Below are 21,853 nucleotides of genomic sequence, written 5' to 3' on the forward strand. Positions count from 1 at the left end.
TTAAAGAGCTCATTCAAAAATAAAACACAAAGATAAAACCTCCAGTGGTAGATTCTTTCTAACTGGTGAATTTATTCTAAACTCAGTGCAGAGAACTGAGTAAAATAAAGGTCAGCCCCTGTGCTGGGAATTCCCCTGACCTTTCAGGCTACATCCATCATTGGTATTACACAGAATTTGCCATTTATCACACCGAACAGAGAGCAAATCTTTAACTCCTTTTCTCTTCCCAGCAGTACAGACCCAACAATTATTCAGATTTCAAAACAAAATCGATGTTTATCCAGCTCCTTCTTACAGCTCTGCCTCTTTGGGCTCCTCACTTTTCCAACCTCTGGATGTACAGCAGGAAACTGATGAAGCAGGGAGCACATGAGATCCCATGTGTCTTGGGGAGATGGGTGCAAAGGGGTGGATTAAAAATGCATTTGGAAAGGCCTTTTAGAAAGGGTCTGCTTTCCTGCTGACACCTGTGGAAGGCTATTTGTCACAACCCACTCCTGAATTCAGGATCATATCCAGGGAAGCCTGGCATCACTGAGGAAGAGGATTTTTTGAAAGTTTCAGGCCTTTAGATAGCATCAGGGAACTGTTCTGCTACTTTCTGCAGAAGTTTGGCACCTGCATAGATCAGATTTGAATAGTTTTGAAGGATCCCCCCAGCTGTGAAACCATTCTGGATGGATGCAGTGAAGGGAGCAGCCCAGCCCATAAGGTCACAGCCCTGCTCATCACCACAGATGAATTTCTCTCTGACATGGAAATCTCTCATTTTATTCTCAGACTTTCTGATAGGAAAGTACAGTCAGTCTAGAAGTGGAGACAAAAAGAAGAAAGAGAATACAGGGAGCAGCTATTTCCATGTGGGAATCCACCTTCCTCAAAGCCAGGGATCAGAAAAGCACTGCCCCTTCTCCAGGACTCTCCAGGACTCATTCCAGAGAAGAAAATAAACAAGTCAAGGTGTTGGGGTCTGACACAACCACACTGGGAGCCACAGAAGGGGAGTCTGGAACAACCTCATCTCCATCTAAGGGATCTCCTGTGTTTACAGCTGCACTCCTGCCTAAAAAATACAGGGATCCCCTGAGAGACCTGCTCCTAGGGATGCCCCAGCTCAGCTCTCCAGGCTGACAGAGCATGGCAGGATTCAGAGCAAGCCCCTTCCACCTCAGCACAGGGATCTTCTCCTTCCCTAAAAGCTATCAGCACATGCCTGAGCCAGCCAGTGCCCTGGTGCTGTTCAGTGTCTGCTGCTTGCATTCAATATTCACATTATCAGCACTAAGGATCAATTTGGGAGCTCCCAAGCTTCCCCCTCACAGAGAATGCAGGAAGAGAGGGCAGTTGCCAGGATATTTATAAAAGGGTGCATGGGACAACTATATTTGTGGAAGGTTAAACAGCCTAATGCATGATATGAGCATCTGTGTCATGAATCAGTGATTAAAGTAAAGTCTCTTTCATCAAAATTCAGCAATCTCAACCATAGTAAATAATAGGCTAATTAGGCATCTGCTCATCCCATGTCCAAAGGGACAGACCAGTTCCTGGCACAAAGAAAAACATTTGTTGCACCAGTGAAAAGACATTTCCAAGCCTGTGGACCACCTACAGCAGGAGAGATCAGCTCCTTCCTTTGCCAAAGGATGCTCTTCACAAGGAGGAAAACAAGATCCTCTTCCTGATGTCAGGGCTTACAGGCTGCCCTCAGGTGGGTGAACCCAACACCTGGTCCAGAGTGAGATGGACAGGAAACTTTGGACTAAATTTTAAATCACTGATTGATTAGAAAGGAGAAAGTGGGGAGCTGGAATGTTCTATCTGCACAAATATGTCAGCTATAAGGTTTGAAGTTTACATACAGTTAACAATGGGACAGAATCTGACCAAATTATGAAAGAGGCAGGTTTGGCCACAACAGTAATTAATTTTTCTTGCATGGGCTCAGCCATCCACGTCATGCCCGATACTTCTAGCAAAGGAGCATGTTTTATTTGGTTCAGGACTGCTCCCCTCCACTCCCATCAAGTTAGGCTCACCTTCCTGTTTCCTGTGGCTCTGTAGGAACAGCTTAACACAGAAAATGATGCCTCATGTGCTGTGGTGGGGACAGCAGTGTGCTCCACAGCTGGCTGTGGCTCTGGCACCACTGCAGTGGCCAAATCCATTTGAATGACAGCCAGATTTAAGAGGAGATCTCCTAAGGCTGATTGAAATAACCCCAGAACTGCAAGGATTACATGCCAGCAGGGAGGCTGCAGATCCATCTTTATTCAGAATAAATGCCATTTCTTCCCAAGTACCCTTATCTATCCCTCACACATACCTCTAAGATCCCTTCAAGCAGTGAAGTGCTGCTGAATACCTGGAGGCCACACGGCACCAGGCAGCCCCTCAAGCAAAATTTGTCACTAATTTTTCTTTCTGACACACCTTTAAAAACAGACAAGTGGAAATTTTTTTCTCAAGATTCCTCCTCGTTTGGCTGGACATTCTAGAGGAAGACTGGTGACCCCTTCCTATAATACCCCCTCCTATAATAATACAATAAGAATAATCAGCAGCTCCCCTGAGCATAATGAGCTATTTCTTAGAATGTTTTGTGCTTTTAGCACACCACCTTAATGCCTCAGCAAGGCTCTGTATGCTCTAAAACCAGCCATGTGCCTGCTGTGGCATTCCCTGGGCTCCTGCATTGCTCCCCTGGGACATACAGATTTCCCATGGCAGCTTGCAGCAGACTTCAGAAAGGAAAGTTTTGCTAAATGCAAGATGGTCATGAATAACACAGGGAGTTTAATAACCTGTGTGTTATTTATTTTGCTCCTAAATTCAATCCATGCACTTTATTACATTCAAGGGTGTCAACTCACAAAATATGTCAAGCCTGCTCAGTTATTGCCCAATGTACAGTAAAGCTGTTTTCACTCATATTCCATGAGGTTATTCAAAATGACTTTAAAATGCTTACTGCTACAAGAAGTTCAGGGGAAAGCTAACATCCTCCCTGTGCCCTTCTGTCTCCATTTGTCTGCCTGAATATTTGTCCTTTTGTACCTTCAGCAAAATTTCAGCAAGGTTTTTCATACATATCCTGTCCGAGAGCTGTTTCTGAAAGCCATTACCAGATGCATTTTTAAAGGTATTGAGAACAGGGAGAAAAAAGTAGATCATCTTAAAAAATCTTCCTTTTGCAAATACAATTTCTGATGTCAAACTGTTACAGCCAAATTGGCTCTTGCAACATTCTTAGTTTTTAAACATAAGTCACTTTGCCTTCTGAATTTTTGTGTCTCACCCTTCTCTCCTTTAATTTTAATGCAAAAGGACTGAGTAGCACTGTGAGAAAAGCTTAGGCTACACGATCAGTTCAGATGAGCAGAGGAAAGTTAAAATAAATGGAATTTACTGGTACTAAAATAATAAAGCTCAGAGACATCTAAACAGCATTCACTTGCTTGCTTACCAGAACTAGTTATTTTGTTTATTAAAGTGACAGTATTTCAAACAGTGAAATAGCTTCACCTGTACATTATTGCAACAACTCTACTAAGCTGCAAAAATCTATGGTGAGGTGAAATCTGCACTTAGGAGGAGATAATCCAATATGCTCTGTCTGCAGTCTGTTCTGTCATTTGCAGCCCAAAGGACAAAAATCCTAAAATACCCAAACAAGTCCCAGTGTGCTGCAGGAGGACATTGACTTTGTTATTAACAAAATTAGCTGGGGTACAGAGCCAGTGAGCCCAAGTGCAGCTTTATTCTCTCTACAGGTTCCTGAAGGAGGGTGGCAGCTGGCACTGCCCTCCATCCAACCCTGCATCACACAAATCAGAGAAGGAAAATTCCTATCAGCCCTTCCAGTCAGTCTCCAGGTTCCTGCAGGATGGCTCCCCACAGCTGACTGAGGGGCTGTGCTCCAGTTAGCACAGACCCAGCCTGCAAAGCCAGATGGCAGCTTCTCCCTGGCATTTTGGGCCTGGGTACCCAGTGCAGACCACAGCTTTTGTAATAGCCTGGTAAATGGCTCCCAAGCTTTATTTCAAATGCTCCAGCCTCTCCCTGAACTGCAGCACAACTAGATCCAGTCATGCTTCTGAACACCACGGGGAAGAGATGCAGATAAATTCCTTTGCAAAATGCATAATCAACAGGAAAACAATGCATAAAACATACTATAGGTGCAATATATGTATAGACACATACACATACACTTTCCCCACTGTTCTCGGTGCACAGATAGTAATGGTTCAGGTGATAAATCAATCTGCATGGCTAAAAGCAGTCACAGTGATCATTTACAGCTTCCACTGTCTTCAGTCAAAGATACTGGCACTCTCAAAATAAGACTGAAAACTAAAATAATGCTGCACTTGGATGGATTTCAGTGTTTCAGGTCTAGCAAACTGCATTTGAAGTTTATTTCACTAATCACATAAAATCACAATGTCTGATATCCATTTTCATTGCCCTTTCCTATTATGACACGGCTGAAATCAACAAATATATTTGCAAACACTCTGTCCAGAACCCCACCTTATACAGCAGTGGTATATCTAGTTTGACTTACACACAATAACTGCTAAATACTTGGTTTTGCAGAGAAGAGTCCACGACTATGACAACTGTAAATAGGCTGGGTTGGAGGGGCTGGATGCACCACTTCTCCTGGCAGCCCACTCCCAATCACCCTTTCCAAGGGTCTCCAGAGGACAGCTGAGCATTTACTCCCTGCCTTCCTCTAATCTTGTTAGAAGGCAACCAAATCACTTGGAGAATGGAATTAACAGACTACAACCAGGATGAGATGGGATCAAGCAACCAGCATTTTCCAGCTCTCAAGGAGAAGGAAAAAATATGAAAACAGTTTTCACTTTAAATAAGCTAATCTATCCTCCACCTTGGACTCTGGGGGAAAAAACCCAACCTACTGATCTCGTAGTTAATCCTGTTCTCTCACCACCACCCCTTCCCAGCTATGGTGTCAGGCTTTTAAAACTGACTAAAACAGGTCAAAGGATTCTGTCATGGTGAGACATGTTCATCATTGCAGAACTGGAATCTTACTTCTTATTTCCAGGGAGAGCTGGGGGTTTGTGCTAGGAAAATCAAATACACAGACTTAAATTATTTTCTAAACAAAGAGCCAAACCCCCCCAGCAGTATTAGGAGATTCAGCAGTTCCCACTCCTGCAGCTCTGCTTGGAGTTGCCGCAAGTGAAAACTCAGCATCAAAACCTTTTCTCCTAGCTTTTGCTTTCTAGTGAAAATTCCTTGTTGAACTGAACAAGCAAGGAGATGATGAAGTAATTTGCCCAGAGCTGTCAGGCTGGACAACATCCTGCCTTCCTCACCCTTCTTACTCCTGGCTCAGGGCAGCTTTAGCCACTTTGATAATTTTTTAAAAGAAAGAATGCTTAGTTATTTCAAAACAGAATTCGTGGGTGGTTTTGCACACCATTGTCATTGTGACTTATGTTTCCAAACAAGTGAAAATTAGGCTAACCTTTAAATGTTCCTGCATTGCCTGGCAGTCAAAACAAAAATGACAAAAAATATACTCTAATTTTAGCAGCATCCGAGTGTGACATATGCCGGATTCTGACACATGCCATTTTCCTGAGTCACCAACATGTGGCATCCTGCTGCTCCAGCTTTCACACTCCGTGGCTGAGGGATGATGGAATGTGTCTGCTGGTGGCAGTAATAGTCTGGTACCCTTAGCAACATTGGGCGAACTGTGAACCTTTGCTTACATCAGGCCAGATCAATACAACCATTATCAAGGGACATAAACAGAATAAAAAGCTATCTCTATTGCACGAGTTAACTGCAGCAAGAGGAGAACATCCAGTTCCTGAAGGGCAGACTCACCAACCAAGCACAGGCAATAACGTTTCCATAGACTACAAGTCATCGGGGAGGATTAAATCTACTCCTGCTGAGATTTAATTCTACAGTGAATATCCTTTTTGGGGGAAGTCATAAACCACCACAAATTCCCTAGCAGAGGACCAATACTGAGATGAAGGCAGTTTATTTTCAAAAAATACAAAACAATAGAATAGCTGGACTCAGAACAGAAATAGATTTTTCTTGATGCACATCTAAGTAAACAGCCTTCAAATAGTGCTCTGCTGATGGGGTCTTTTCCAGAGGTGACTACATTTCAGTAGGGCATAAACTGATTCCTAACTTGCATTTAAACTTCAGAGGTTTGTCTTCAAGATATAATGAGACAGGACAGGATCCTATTTCAGAGGGTGCTATTGAAAATCAAAACCTAAATGCAAGATATTCTCGCAGTTAAAAACGGAACGTTCAGGGTCCAGCCCATAAATAAAAAGATTTAAAGCAACAACATATTTAACAAAATCACATTATAATCCTAGTAGCATTACATATTATGCAGTGTTGTTAATTGGTCAAAAGCACCAAAACGACCAAAAACCCCCATTAAATTCTATACATAACACATATAAAGGGTGGTTATCTACCTTGACTATGAGCTGGCAGTGTCCTTGTGGCCAAGGAGGGCCAGTGGGGTGAGCCTCAACACAAAGAAGAGATTTTGCACACTGAGCAGGACAGAACACTGGGACAGGCTAACCAGGGAGGTTATGGATTTCCCAGTCTGGAGACATTCCAAACCCACCTGGATGTGTTCCTCTGTAACCTGCTCCAGGTGACCCTGCCTTGGAGGGGGGCTGGATGATCTCTGGAGGTTCTTCCCAAACCAAAGTGTCCTGTGATTTTATAAACCGGACACAGACACCAAGATGAAGGAGGGAGCAAACTTGGCACACACATTATTTTGCTGAGCTCCCTTTTCAGCAGTATCAAACACATTGCTGATTTTTCCTCCCTGCTCATATGCTCCATGGTGTATGTTAACTTAAATTTTGCTGTTTATGCTCAAGCAACTATCTGAATCTTCCAGATAAACACTTATGTGAATCAAGGATGATCAGTCTTTGTAATATGATCCCTCCTATGTCTTGAGAAATAATTAAACAATTCTCAGCATTGTCTTTAAAGGAGTCACCCTGGAACACAAACAAGCCCCACAGAAATGAAGGAGGCAGCTCACACATTGGAGTATCCCTGGCTTTGAGCATGCTCAGGCACATTTATCACATAAAGTATGGTCACTGCAGCTCAGGCCAGCAAAATGACCCAGGTCAGTAATCCAGCTCTACTCTGCAGTTTCCTATATGTCCCTTCTCAGAAGGTAGAGGTATACTGAAGAAAAATAGAATTTTTTTTAAAAAAGAAAATAATTCGTTTAAAGAAAACCACCTTACCAGCACAGGAATGGAGTTTTGAAGATATTTGGAGAAAGATTTGATATTCCAGATACTCTTGTGAGATAAATCCTCTAAGCTCTTTTAGATCAGTCATTTTCTCTAACAGCTAAACCACCAGAAGTTGGGGAAGCTCAGACTTTGATGCCCATTTAGGAAAACCATGATGGATGATATTTAGTACTTTGTAAGTCAGACTAGATTATCACGGTGATTCCTGTCTGCTTTTAAAAACCTATTGATCCACTGGTGTCAGCACTGCAGAAGACAGCAAGCAAAAGCTTTCAAAATACTTTTAAGATGGGGACTATTGCTAACTTTGATGTGGTAAAATTCCAACATCATGATGTATCTCCTGACAAGAAGAAAATTAAACTTCTGTTAATTAATACATTAATTTTAATTGGATTTTTCACAAGGCATATAGTAATCAGATTCTGAAGAGATGACTGAATGCATCCACATAGAAAACATTGATCTATCATGTAACACTAACCTGAAAGATTTAAGCTACTAATTCAGTTTTCTCGTCTGAGGAGCCTTTCCAGCAGGTTTGCATATAGTGGTCCTCTGAGTCTGGGAGAGTTTCTAAGCATAAACTAGTGAAGGAAGTCAGTAAAAAAAGCTTTAACAAGAGTAGGAATTAAGTCGTGTTGCAGTGCAGCTTGAGCAATGCTAGGAATGGGTCATATACATCATGGAAACCAGCCATGAAATATAAGAATTTTCAGCCATCCAGAGACTGATTAATGATTCAAATAAGCAATTTCTTTTCATAATTGCACTTAGGGAACATTAGAGACACAGACCCCATTCAACAGCTTAAACTGGGCTCTAGATCAAGGAAACATATGCAAAACTGCAGGGTAGCTGCCTGCAAAAGCCAGCTAGCAGTGCTTCCAGCATTAAGCCATTTTTTGATGCCTATGAAACTAAAAGAGCAGTTTTTCAGGTTTAAGGAAAATAGCAACTCTGGAAGCAGCTCTGCTTCGTTGCAATCCTCATAGGATGAGTTTGCAAAAGGAAAAGATTCTGGCAACTTGAAATCATAAAGGATACCTATTATACTTTGCAGGAGGGAAACAGCATCATTCTTTCAGTTCTAGTCACTCACTCTGTAACTAAAACCTATCTGCCTAAATATCCCCACTGGATCCATTAGTTACCTTCCTTTCAGCTGTTAGGCAGTTGTTCTGTTTTTCTCACAGGATTCCTGTTCTCAGGCATGGGCTCTGGCTGACACAATAAACCAGGCACAAACTGAAAATAAGCAGTGCAGAATCCTGTCTACAGGATTATCTGGGATTACTATTTTGGAATGGCATATGCCAAGAAATCAGTGGGCCTATCATATTCCTCTGCATATTGTCACAAAGACAATATAATGGCTTCCCCTGAGGATGATCTTTTATCCAGGGAAATCATATAGTATGAAAACGTTTCCCATCATAACAGGGTTTTTTTTGTGGGTATTTTTTGCATGACACTGCAAAGTAGCTCCACTAAAAATCAGATGTCCCCAAGCACCAGAATTACAGGAATGCAGAGGTACACAGGACAGAACAGAGCCCTCTTTTAGGCAGAACAAACACTATTGATTGTTCACAAACCTGATAGTGCCAATCCAGCCATCAAACAGCCACCCCTTTTACTTTAATCAGAGGCTGTGTCACAGAGCAGTAGCAGGAGCTGTGCTTTCTTTGCCAAGCACGTGCTCATGAAAGAGCAGCCACACAGATCCCTGGATGTGGGCAGCACAGGATGTTTAAGGAAATAATGCAACTAAAAGCATATATGAACACAAAAAGCTCGGATCATCCAAGACAACTTGGATTCTTCACTTCTTTAAAATGATCTGGTTAGAAATTTTCCAGTGCTTTTCAGAAATTCAAAATAGGCAACAGGTTGATTGCCTTTATCTTCATGCTCATCAAACAACTGAAAATAGGCTAGCAGATGTATCAACTCCACTCTCAAAAATGAATACTCCCATTAAAACACTGTTATCCATGTTATCTGACTTGTCCCCCATAAAGAGCAGCTCTAATTTGGGAATTCCCTTTAGGCTCCTCACTGTGAACACCAAAGCAAATAACTCATTTAGCTTTTCTGGAAAGACCTTATTTTCCTTGAGCACTTCTTTTACATCTTGATCATCTATCAACCTTATAGACCTTCAGGCAGGCTTCTTGCCTCTGATGTGTTTGAAAAAGTTTTTATTATTAGTTTTTATGCCTTTAGCAAGTTATTCTTCAAAATTGTTTTTGTCTGCTATTATTATGGGTTTGCATTTAACTTGCCAGAGTGTACCATGGGGTTTTTTTTCTTAGATCATTTGGGCAAGACTTCAAAGGGTGTCCTTTAATGCTAATGACCTTCTTCAGTCTAATAATCTCCTTTGCTAACTTCTCATAAAACCTTTTATAAAGTTGAGGGGTTTTTCAAATGGGTGTAACAACACTCTCTAAAGGTAAAGCTGCAAAAATGCATCCTAAAATGGTGATTTTATATAGCTGCCATGTCACCCCAAAGTGTTATTTTGTTCTGTTTTGCCCGTTTAGCTACTGCTTTGAGATTTCTTGTCCATTTTATTTTGGCTCCCTTTCGGAACTATATACCATTCTGAGGTCCTTTGGTTTTCATATTCCACCAGGGAAGATGAATTTGAGCATGTTTATATTTACTATAACAGAATGTTTCTGTGACAGGTACATCTTCAATCAAGACTTAATCCTCACTAAGGGATAAATTAAATAAAATAAAAATTGCTCTTCTCTTTCAGGCTCTTTGATTTCTTGCTTCCAGAAGATGTCATTTTTAATGTCTATAAATGTGGTTTCTACATCAACTTTAATCATGGCCCCTAATCAGGCTCTGTCATTACGTTCTTTGAGTCCTCATTGCTTCTGTGGCAATTCTGAGCATGACAGTAAAGATGCTTAGTGCTACCATCCCTTTTTGGCATGAAATTTTAATGCACAGAGATTGTGGGATTTTTCAGTACTTGTTGATACAATTCCACTCCCTGCCTTTTTTTTTTTCCCTCTTTTCTTTTCTCTTTTTTGCTTCTGATCTTTCTTTGAACTGTAATGTCACTCCTCTGCTGGCTTGGTTTCCTCTGTTATTAGTGTATAATTTTACACTGCTATTCCAGTGCCGCCTGATTGAGATGCTATTATGTCAATATTCTCATTTAAAATCAGCATTTCACTTTACCCATCTTCATTGCATACACTGGGCTAATTGTCCACTGGCTCTATTACTGCTATCTCACACCAGTAGAATAGCATGAACAGACATAGTTAGGTCAAACACTTGGCCAGCTGTCTCTAAATCATTTTTGAATACTAAGAGCTCTTTTGTATTGAATAAAAAAGCCCTGGCAGTGACTTTGCCCCTGTGTCTTAAAAGGCAAATGCAATCCCAGGAAAATTGAACAAAGGGCATGGTCCCAACACCTTCTGAAGTGGGGAAAATAAAATGGATCAGCTCATTCCAGGCATTTCCACTTGCATCCTGTGAGAAGCCCTGACTCTAAGAAGCTCTGGCAAGAGGCAGCTGGAATTGAGTGCTGTATTGTGCAGGAGCTCATTCTCCTCAGTGCTCAGCAGTTCAAATGCAAGCACTGAAGCAGACTTGTCAGTGACCTTGACTCTGACCCACTTTATAGAAGCACTTGGGGAAGGAGCAGACGCGAAGGGGGAGTTTTTCATAAGTGGCTAAAAAAAAATATCTTAAACTCCCGTGTCTCACTGAAAAACTGAGAGGGGGAGGAGAAACATGAAACCAGAATTACTGAGGAGGAGCTTAATGATATCTCCCAGACTCGAGGAAATTCTCAATGCAGCACTGAACATGTCAGCCACTCCCTGATTAATGTTACTTAAAATTAAAAAATCCAAAAGCCTCTCTCCCCAATGCAGATGATAAGAGAAATCCAATAACATCACATCCGTTAGAATTACAGAATGTACAAGCAGGAAGAGGATGCAACAGGAGAAAAGAATCCATGCTGAACCCCTCTTGTACACTCAGTCCAAGAAAAAAATATGTGTATTATATAAAGAGAATGTTTTCCTCCATTGGCAAGGGGTAAATTCTTTGAAGAGATGGCTCTGATTCATCAGCAGGGTGCTGGCAGATGCCCCCAGAAAAATAGAGAACATGGCTGTACATCTTCAAAAAACTATTTTAGGAGACACTATTTCCTCAGAGGGATATTTGAGTTGTGTTCAGCCCCCTAGGCACATCCCAGGAAAATACAACCATGTTTTGATGGTAGAGAGGATACTAAAGCTTTGATGGATAATATTTTGATCCAAGGTAAAAGAGAGGAGTTTGACTAAAGGCCCTAAAGAGCCATGGAAAGAGACGGAGATGCTGAGCTAAAACTAAGAAAGCAACACCATAAGTTCCGTGTAATAGCAATAAAACACCTGGAAGAAAAGATAAGGTGTACAGTAGATCACTGCAAAGTGGAGGTCATAACTAACACGACTGCCCCAAACAAACAGCAGCAGCACAGAGATTCCTCAGAGCAGCAAACTCCCGAAAAAAAAACTCAGAAAAAAACCCCAAAAAATTCCTCAGAGTGGCAAACTCCTGACAAAAAACCCCAAACTGGTTGAGATGTTTAGAGCACCAGGTGGTACTACACACAGACACCCCATGTCACAGAATGCAAGAATTAACACTGCCTGTGAGAATATCAGAGTTGAGTAAAGGGACACCTATCTAGAAATATGATAGTGAACCACACACTGGTCTCTCTGCAGTGCTTCATGCAGGTGTCTGAGTATCATGGAAAACAACAGCTTAGAAGTGTCAGGTACAAATGAGAACTGGCCATTACTGTGTTGAAAAAAAGAAAATTTTAGTTACTGGGATTAAAACATTTCATTCTTCTTTGTGTTATTGGTCTTACCTGAAATTGTTCCTATTCTAGATAAAAACATTACCAAAAGGGATAGTAAAAACAAACAGTCAATCTAAGAAATCACAACCTGTGTCAGAGATTACCACTATGAAATGATTAGCACAATGACTGAGTATAAACAGAGAGAAATTTGGTAGCTGTAGACACATTTCAGACTTGTTTCCTGGAGAGTCTGGAGTATTTGACAAAAATACAGTAGAGCATCATCCAGAGCTAGACTGTGAACATGCAAGTGTGATCAAAACAAAACATAACCAGCCAAAAAGCCTGTCTAGTTTAGATGAAATGTGATTTATAATTTCAAAACACAAATTTTACTCAGCAAAAAATAAAGACTATTAGCACTGGTTGGCCTGAATAGCACATCCTTTCTTGACTATCACTTTAACAAGGAGTTCGCAGATGCAGGTGGAACTTCATCTAACAGTGTTAATGATTCCTAAAAGTTACCAAAGAAATTATATATTCACTTTTATACATACATTTATATTTATGAATATTTACATGTTGAAAGCAAACCAAAGGGAAGGGACAAAAATCATAGATTAATTGGAGATGAGAAGGAAATCTGTAGAGTTTATTGAGTGTATTCAACTGCCTCAAAAGGGAATTAACTCTATCTAAACCTTTTTCCAATAAATACCTGCCATAAAACCCTCCAGTGGCAAAGATTCAGCATCTCCTGCAAATAATCTGTTCTAGTGTAAAACTAGCTCTGCTATTTGCAAGTTTCTTTGAATATTGTGTGTGTTTAAAGGAGTTTGGGAAGAAAGTTGCTAAGATCAGAAGTTGCTTCACCAGGTACAAACATAGAACATATTACTAGATCAAGAGAGAATGTTTACTCCAGGAAGTAGAATTGTTAAAATTGCATGAAAGGAACCAAATAATTCTTCTGAACTCTCACAAGTGAGATTGCTTATCAGAAAATGCCTTAGCTAATAAACTGATCATGCACACCACCTTTGCTTCTGTCAGCAGATACCAAATTTATCCTTATTTAACAATGAGCAGAGTTTACTGGGAATACTTTTAAACAGCCTATATGAAGTAGAATGTTAGCTAGAGCGTTAGTAACTCTGATTATGCTGGTCCAAAAGGAAGGTGTGAAATAGTCAAAATCCACAAGCTGTGGAATCAGACAATGATGGGTAGATCAGACTGCTAATCTACAGCACTGAAAGGTTGTCCTTGCTACTGTTCAACAAAGAACCGAAACAAGAATGGTATTTTCAAAATACTGAAAAGTTACACTTCATTCAACAGACGCTTGCAAGAGAGAAGTGGCACAGGGCACTGTGCAACATCAAAGTGGCACAAACACAAGCATTGCCATAGCAAGTGGCCACGGGGCTATCACAGCTGAGCACACACTGCACGAGCAGAGGGGATCCCTCCTCTAGTTTCAGCAGGAGAGAAATAAGAGGCAGCATGTTGGCCATTCTGCCTAAGAAGAGCTCAGAGTAACATATACTATATTATCCTGAGGATTGTTGGCAAAAGATGGTGCCTGGCAATGGCTGTTTTGATATTGGAGTGAGAACCATCAGGTACAAATGACAGCCCAGGGTGTCTTGGGGACTCTCTGAGTATCACTTCCTAGTGGGTTGCTAAAATTCAATATTGAGTTAAAAATGATTATTCACTACTACTGAGTTGTTTAGCAGGGGAAAGAAGTGTAAGAGCTCTGCTAGCAGCAAAATGGAGCCAGGTAGTGTGTGATGCTACAGAGCTCATTACCCTGTGTTAATCTGCTATGACTCCCCACACCAGATGATGCAGACCTCAGCTGATCTGTTTGGCTCCAAGTGAGTCTGAGCAACACCAAACCCCAATCCACAGCCTTTCCAAACATTTATTAATATCCAAACTGGCTTCAGCTAGAATGAGAATGAGCTTATAATTTTCCAGTAAAATATTTTCCGGTTTGCTGCTCCAGTTTATAACAGGAGCAGGGGAGATGATGAGGGAAAAGAAGAATTTTTGAAGAGAAAACAATTGCTTGCAGTCATTCAAATGTTAGATTAGAAAATGCTACTTGAGGACTTATAGCATAAGAAGCCTAAATGTACAGTTTTGATGTGAAAACCTTGCAAAATCTGTTGTTGTACTTTACTTGTCAAATATCCAGTATCACATTGATGGTAATACTAACAACATCATTTCAGGAGATGAGTGGAAGCAGAGCCTCTAAGATTGACACACTTTACAGGACTGACAAAAATAAAATTTATGTCACTCTCCAGCAAAGCACACATATCTTGGAGACCAACTGCATTTTTCTAAATGTGGAGTTGTCTGGTGAAGAACATGGCACTGCCCAAGGCAGAGAGGATGTGAGGTCACTAAAGCAATGCTGCCACTGGGGATAATTGCAACCTGCACAGTATCAGTTCCAGGATTCTAAGTCTATATTTTGTAACTTAGTTTTTCATTATAAACAGAATTTCTCTCTCAAAATATGGCAGGGATAAGAGAAAAAACAAAAATCCTGATTTGTTTCACTGCAAAAGTTGAGGATAATGGGGAACGTGGGGGGTTGGATGTGCTGCATGTGCAGCAGTCCCACAACACCACAGCTCCTGCACAGTCACAACTCCTCTCCCTGACAGTACACCCCAAATGGTGCCACTGGAGGCCTAGAAAAGATGTAGGCTGAGCAACAGCATTGACAGTGGGTGGCTTAAAGGGTGTCTGAAACAGAGCAGCAGAAAGATGGGCAGTGATGGAGGGACTTCATCAACACCCAGATTTAATCTCGGAAAGAGCTGGGAAGTGCTCTGGATGGTAAGAACACCTCCTGAACCTTCTGACAGCAATGAGAACACAGAACCAGAATGGCAGAAACAGGAAATGGAAAGGGAGTCTGTGAGCACAGCAGGGGGAGAGAGGCTGTACTCCGTGGCAGTGGGGAAACCTAGAGAAACCACCAGGCTGGGCTGGACAGGACAGGCAGCTCTGACGAGTTACAGAGGAGGGAGACAACGTAGTTCCCTTCATCTGGGAGCTCTCCTGCTTCACACAGCACTCAGCCTTCACCCTAACCTGTTTTCTGTTATCAGGGCTTATCAGCCACAAGCTGGAACTCAGAGATCACACCTTTCTCCCCAAAACAAGCTCTCTCTGCTGTCTTCCTGCAGCAGTGAGGTGCAGGATAATCTGAGGATATTCAGGCCTAGGAGGAGACCCATCAGCCTCTAAAGAAGGGCCCGGGGAGAGATAACACGGACCCAGAGGACTGTACGATCAATAACTTTGGAAGAAAGCAAATATATTCTCTTTCCAAAGAGGAACACAGTCATCTGCTGAGGAATCCAGTTACATTGACTTAGCAGGCTAATTCCCCTGTACTGCTTGCCCACTCAAACCTATGTGGATCAAAAGCCAGGCCTCCTCAGAGACAGGAAGATTGGAAAATAATGATTTTGTTCAAATCTGAGCCTGCACATAGTATCTTAAAAAAATCCTCAAAGACTTAAAAGGTGTCATTCACCCTTAAATACCAACCTTCCTCATGCCTATAGTATTGTGTTTACTCATCCTGTCTTATTACTAATGCTGTTGTCAGCAGATACCCCCAAAGCCCACAGGCTCCTTCCCTCCCTCTTTCCTGTCCACAGCAATAGCAGATTGCCATTCTCTACCAGCTAATTCATCAGCCCTTGTGGCAGATGTCTGTGTGTTGGATCTAAAGGTTCCAGCCCAGCAGATGACTCAGAGTTTAGCATGCTGGGGCTTTCATTTTGCATTGAAAACTTTCACCCAGAATAGCATTAAAAGTATGCAAGGGCCGCAACATCAAGCTCTCCAAAGTCAGGAATGGATACAGAAAAGTCAGTTTTGCAGAAATAATTTAAATTTTAGTATAAATGTGCATGACAAAGGACATGCTAATTGAGGAGCACATCCCTTAAGTGGTGGGGTTTTTTTAGTTTTGGATGGGTCTCTGGCTCACTCAGGGCACAAGATGAACAGCATCTAGCAAAGGAATCATCTGCTTGTAGGACTCCAGCTTCATTTCAACAGGAGGTGGAAAACAGACAGAACAGAAGACACACAGAAGAAAGTACACAAAGTCCAGTGTTGCAGCAAGAGTGCCTGGGAGCCCTGAATCCCATGTCTACATTTTCACTTGGGAGGAGCAAATTACTCGAAACAGATTCATCCCAAATCATCAGTCACAGCCTATTCCTTGTCTCTAGGTCCTAGGAGAACCAAATGAGAGAAATATCTATCCCAATCTTCCTTGCAGAAGCAAGGGGTAAACACAAGACAGTGAAGGAATCAGTCTTTGCTGAATGACATTAAACAAATCTGATTCCGGACATCCTAAACCATCTATCACAAATGAGCACGTGTGATCATAACTGTTTCCTATCCACACAAGGATGAAACATTTGTCTCTCACAGGGGTCCCCTGCCAGAAATAATCCACACTTCTGCAATGCTCCCAGGGTGTAGCAATGAGCAGAACAAAAGAGCCTACGAGGAGATTAACAGTTCTATCTTCAGAGCAGGCTCTGCACAGGGCACAGTAAACAGAGGACAAGGCTGCACCATGAGCACTGAAGGTAGAACACTGAGTATCTGCTTATTAAGTAGGAGTTTTCCATTTGGAGAACTCGGTGAGGGAGAGATCTAGAAGGGAGAATAACACCAGCCCCTGTGAGTAAAGGCCATATCATAGTGCTCATAGCAAGAGTGCTGAGCTGACACTGAACACAGGACCTGAGTGCACTCACTAAATCTGTTTTTAAAGGGTGCTGGAATGGCTGACAGGAACATGCTTTAACAAACTGCAAACAAGAGCCAGCTAAGTTGGTTTAAACAGTACAATCACGTTCTGAGATAATTCTGCTACCTGCTCCAGCACAGACAGGGAAACCATCAGCAGGTATCAGCTGGTGGAGTGGTGGGAGGACATTGCTTGCTCATGTATGGGCAGGGAAAGGTGCTTGGGAACAGAAATCTCCCCAGCCAGCAGCACATGATCTAGAGGAGACAATCACTTCAGTCTCATCTGCAAGACTGGTACCACTAGAAACAGCTGAGAATATCCCCTCACTCCATGTGGGTCAACATAATGACGCTGATCATCAGAGTTACTGTGTCAAAATCAGTGGCAAGGAGATCAAAATCTTCCTATTGTTCTCTCATTTCTCGATCCATCCATTCCTTCCTAAGGGCAATGTGGTCCTTTCAGAATTTGAAACACTTTAAAAATAAAACAAAATAAAATAAGAACACTTCATAAAACCCAGAAGAACAGTGAACCTCAAGTGCTTTGGATTATTTTTATACAGTAACTACAGCAAACACTCAGCCTTGGAACACTCAGTGCTGGAATCACTGTAGCTGTGGCATTGTGCGTGTGCCTCATACCCACTTCACTTATTTCTGTGTCACTCATCCTCCCTACTCCAGAATGAACTTTTTTTTCAAAGGAAAGAGCTTATCTCCCATACTGCAGAGCAGAAGAAAAATCCTCCTATGCAGCAATATTTAAAACATGGTTTTATGGTCTTATGGCAGCTAATTTTCCTTAAGTGATTTAAGGGAATGAATACGTCTAAAAGTCCTGCACTGAGCTGTTCTGCAATGGCAACATGAAGCCAAACTTCCCCTTGCTTTAAACAATCCAGTCTTCTGTGGGCAGCCCTTCACAGCAGATCTTGTCTGCAATGGGAGGGATGAAGGTTATTTTTTTCTTACATAATTTCTCAGGGAATTGGGTTTTGCATTTCATTTCATTTTCCCCAGTGTGGGAAGACTTTGGATGAGGAGAGGGTGGCAGGACAGACGTGTTCAAATGCAAAATGCCTGATGTGGCACAGTTTGACACCAGCTCTCCTGCAGCAGGTCACCTGTGCATGCAGCCAGCCATCTATCATGTATTATCTGAAAGTAACACTCTACCCCTGAAAGGCACCTAAAATTTTTTAGCTGCCTGAAGGGATTCAAAGCAGGTTTTATTCTGGAACTCTGTCATAACTTAATAAATGCAGTCACTGCTAAAGCAGGATGGTGCATGGACAGTGCCATGGCAGCTGGCTTGTCTCCTCCTTTTGTCCCAGCACTTTGGATATGGTCTTTTCATACCAATATTACTGGGATCAGAGGGACTAAGAATCTGGTACTTTCTGAGAATAACAGTAATCCCATATACTGTATTGCATTGCTGAGCATCCCTGAAACTGCCAGAAAAGCTGGTGTTGGCAAGGCCAGGCAAGAAGGTTTTTTTGGTGGGTAGCAAATTCACTGAGAAATGGAATTCTGAACAGCAACCTGAATTTGCTGGTACTTTAATTAAAAAAAAAAATCTAAAAAGTAGTTTAAAAAAAATTGAAAATTAAATGTTTAAACAGCTCCCTTTTCTTTCCCTCAGAAAGAAATGAACTGGTACATCTCAGGTTGATCACTGGGAAGAGTGGGAGACAGAAAGATGGAGAAAAAAAATTAATTTCCATTTCAGATCAGCTCTCACCAAACAGTTCTTTTGATTTTTCATTTTAGCCACCAAAGCACATTAATTCATTCTTCACACACAGGACAGCTGGAAGCTACCAGAATTTTCAAAGATTCCTTAGAATGGGATGAAGCTGAAAAGAACTTCCCCCTACCTCCAAGAATAGCTTTACTTTACTGACTTTTAATAGTGCCAGGATTTGTTGCCTTACTGGCTACAAGCATTTCCCTACACCCAACTTCCTTGTAATGTTTAAAGACCTCTTCATTCTTGGAAAAAACCTCTTCTTAAAGCAATCTGCATGCTCACTCCATTGTCTAGAAGGAAAATTGTCTTGCTTTTGGGGTAGAAAACAGAGGAAAGACTAGGCTGGCTCCAAAGCTCCTTTCTGTGCTTTTCCATCATTATCATCATCACTTTAATAGAGTTTAGGAGCCTTGGTCAGAGACAAGGCACAGTGCAAGGTGCTGCAGAAACTGAATAGAAAGACAAATTCTGTGCCAAAGAATTAGTGGTCCAAGAAAATATTTTTCATGAAATTGGATTCCAGTCCATACGTAACAATCCTATCTATTAACCTCTCTTCCCTGTACCTAAAAACTCCTCTGTACAGGTATTACTGGAAGATAAAAAGTCTAATTAAGATGTATTGGGAAAACCAGGAGTTAAATTAAAGGAGGTCTTATTCTATACATGATGTAGCCAGGGGTAAGAATCCTCTTTCTTTATTAGCAAGGCAGGCAAGGTTCTTTTTCACAGAAACAAAAAGGAAAGAAAGAAAAAACAAAAGGAAAAATTAGCAAAACTTCAGGGACTTAAAGATTCAAATTCCCTCTCCATCGTGAGAAGCAAAAAGAAAAGACAAATACCAGGAATCCTATAATGAAAAAAATAATAATCTATAAAATCTCTTCTTATTTTTTGGTAGTGATTTTTTCCTACCCATCTCCATTTTTTTCCAGCAGTTTTTCTTAGGTGCCACGTTCAATAATCCTTCTGCGCTTTGATGTCAAACATTCAATAGCTGTCTGCCTCCCTCCCACTCCTCTTCTCCATATTCTCCTCAATCCATCTCCTCTGATTAGCTAAGATTTCACCTTCAAGAACACCTCTGCTTCTCTGAGTGAGCATGAGTGTGTGCGTGTGGGTTTATATAATATTTGCAAATATTCTCCCCCTCCTGCCCTGCACACCACCCAGCCACCACTGCCAGAGCCCTGGATTAAGCATTGCTGCCATTCCCTAATTCAGTTTAGGGGGCCTGCTGTTTTGAATCCAGCTCAGAGCACGAGAGCAGCTCAGCTGAATTTAGGCCCTGCTTTCAGAACTATTTTATTGTTAATCTGAGCTGAACTTCATTCCACGCGCTTTCTCCACTTCTGGTGCTTCCTGTGGCAAAAGCACAAGTGTTCCCTGATCTCCTGCAGTGGGGGGGGATCTGTCAGCACCAGGGGGGCTCAGCAGCTCTGTCCCCACTCACCGGGTTGTTGTACATGTCGATGATGAGCTCCTTCACTCCGTGCAGGGTGGGATGAGCCCACGGAGAGGGATTTGCCCAGTGCCGGTTCAGATCAAACCCCATCAGGGAGCACCTGCACACACACAAAACAGACACAAAGGACTTAGCAGGGCTGCATCCTCTCCTTGGGTCAGCTGCAGAATTAGGGTTAGATTCTGTGGCTGAAGTTGTTAAACATTGTTCTCATGGGGGAAACAAAGCAAACGCTCCCCTGAGGAAAGCCTGCAGCAATGGCACCTTTCAGAAAGAACATGGCCAGCCAGAATATCAACTGGAACAGCTCTGGCCATTCCACCTCCTTCCCCTCCACAGCCTGTGCTCACTGTGTCCTTTGCCTTTTCCCAGGCCCTGGAACAGCCTTGCCTGACCTTGGAGGTTCCCTTCTCTTTGGAGCTCTGGCTGAGGGTCTGCACTGTGAGGGTGATTCACACACTGCACCACCAACCTGGACCTTCACTTGTCCTCACTCAGGCTCTGACTCAGCAGGGCTCTTCAGAGCATTGTAATCAATGGCCATTAGGTTTGTGCTTAAGGGATTTAAAGCATGAATGTCATTGTTCCACTAACCCAGGGCCTCTGTCTCTTCCCCTCCTGCAATTGTCTACACAAAAGTTAGCCAACCAAATCAACAAGTTAAAATGCTTATTGGCCATCAAATCCAAATCCAAATCCTGTAGGCATTGGAGCATGGATGCCACCTTGCCTTCTCCTTCCTGCCCTGACTCAGATCCCTGCCAGGACACTGTCCTGACTTGGATTCTGCTGCTCACAGCCCCACAGAGTAGCATCCAAATTCTTTGTGAGGCCCCACTGAAACTCAGGAGGCTGTTGACAGAGTAAGCACTAAAACTGAAAATTTGAAATTTGGAAAAAGAAATTAGAAAGCTGGAAGTGGCACAAGTAGGAGAAGGGGGAAATCAGATACATTGTCTGCTGCAGAGATCATCTAGAAAACCTTTGGCTACTGATACATTCAGGAAGAGAGCTGTGTCATCTCAAGCTAAGCTTGGGATGAGTTGGGTAAATTCTTGCTCAGGAATTCTGTAGAAGACCCTACAAATAATAAAAGCCCAGGCAGAGATGCAACTTCATCCATAGTTAAAACAAACAAACAAAATAAAAACCAAGCTCGCTGCTAAGCCTTAAAGCTTCTTGAGAAAAGAAGAGCTTTCATTGATCCCATGTCTATTACAAGAATGTCTGTTCAGCTTTAATCTTTTAAACACACCTATGCAAACAAGAGATTCACTTCAGCAGTGCTATCCTCTGACAAAAAAATCTGAGAATCTGAAGGCCCAAAACATAGGTTTAATTGGCAAAGAGAAAGGAAAATAAAACTAACAGAGGTAAAATACTTTAAAAAGTAAGGGAATGAAACCAGAGGATGAAATTAATTTCCAAACCTGATGAATAAATATTTTCCTATGAACCAAAGGATACAAAGTTAATGTGACATTCTTTTGTAAAAATTCCTATGGGTATCCAAGCAAGCAGGAGCTGCTTTGCTCCTTGGGCTGGCACAACCCAGCCATCAGCTCCCTGGGAGCTCAAACACCCAACTGCAGCTCTGCAGCTCCATCCCTGCTGTCGTGGGTGGCTTGCTGGGGTGCAGAAGCCACCTCCTT

The 21,853-nt window shown here is 42.0% G+C and overlaps 1 protein-coding gene across 2 annotated transcripts in view; it reads right to left on the reverse strand.

The window, feature by feature from the left end:
• LOC135305308 (BEN domain-containing protein 5-like) overlaps positions 1–21,853 on the reverse strand; it is an 876,852-nt gene that overhangs the window by 124,063 nt on the left and 730,936 nt on the right. For both annotated transcript variants that reach the window (XM_064428810.1, XM_064428809.1), the window contains exon 9: positions 20,190–20,301. In XM_064428810.1, coding sequence (XP_064284880.1) covers positions 20,190–20,301 — 112 coding nt within the window. The remainder of the gene's footprint in view (positions 1–20,189; positions 20,302–21,853) is intronic.

The sequence above is a fragment of the Passer domesticus genome, chromosome 7 (assembly GCF_036417665.1).
Source record: "Passer domesticus isolate bPasDom1 chromosome 7, bPasDom1.hap1, whole genome shotgun sequence".
NCBI lineage: Eukaryota > Metazoa > Chordata > Aves > Passeriformes > Passeridae > Passer > Passer domesticus.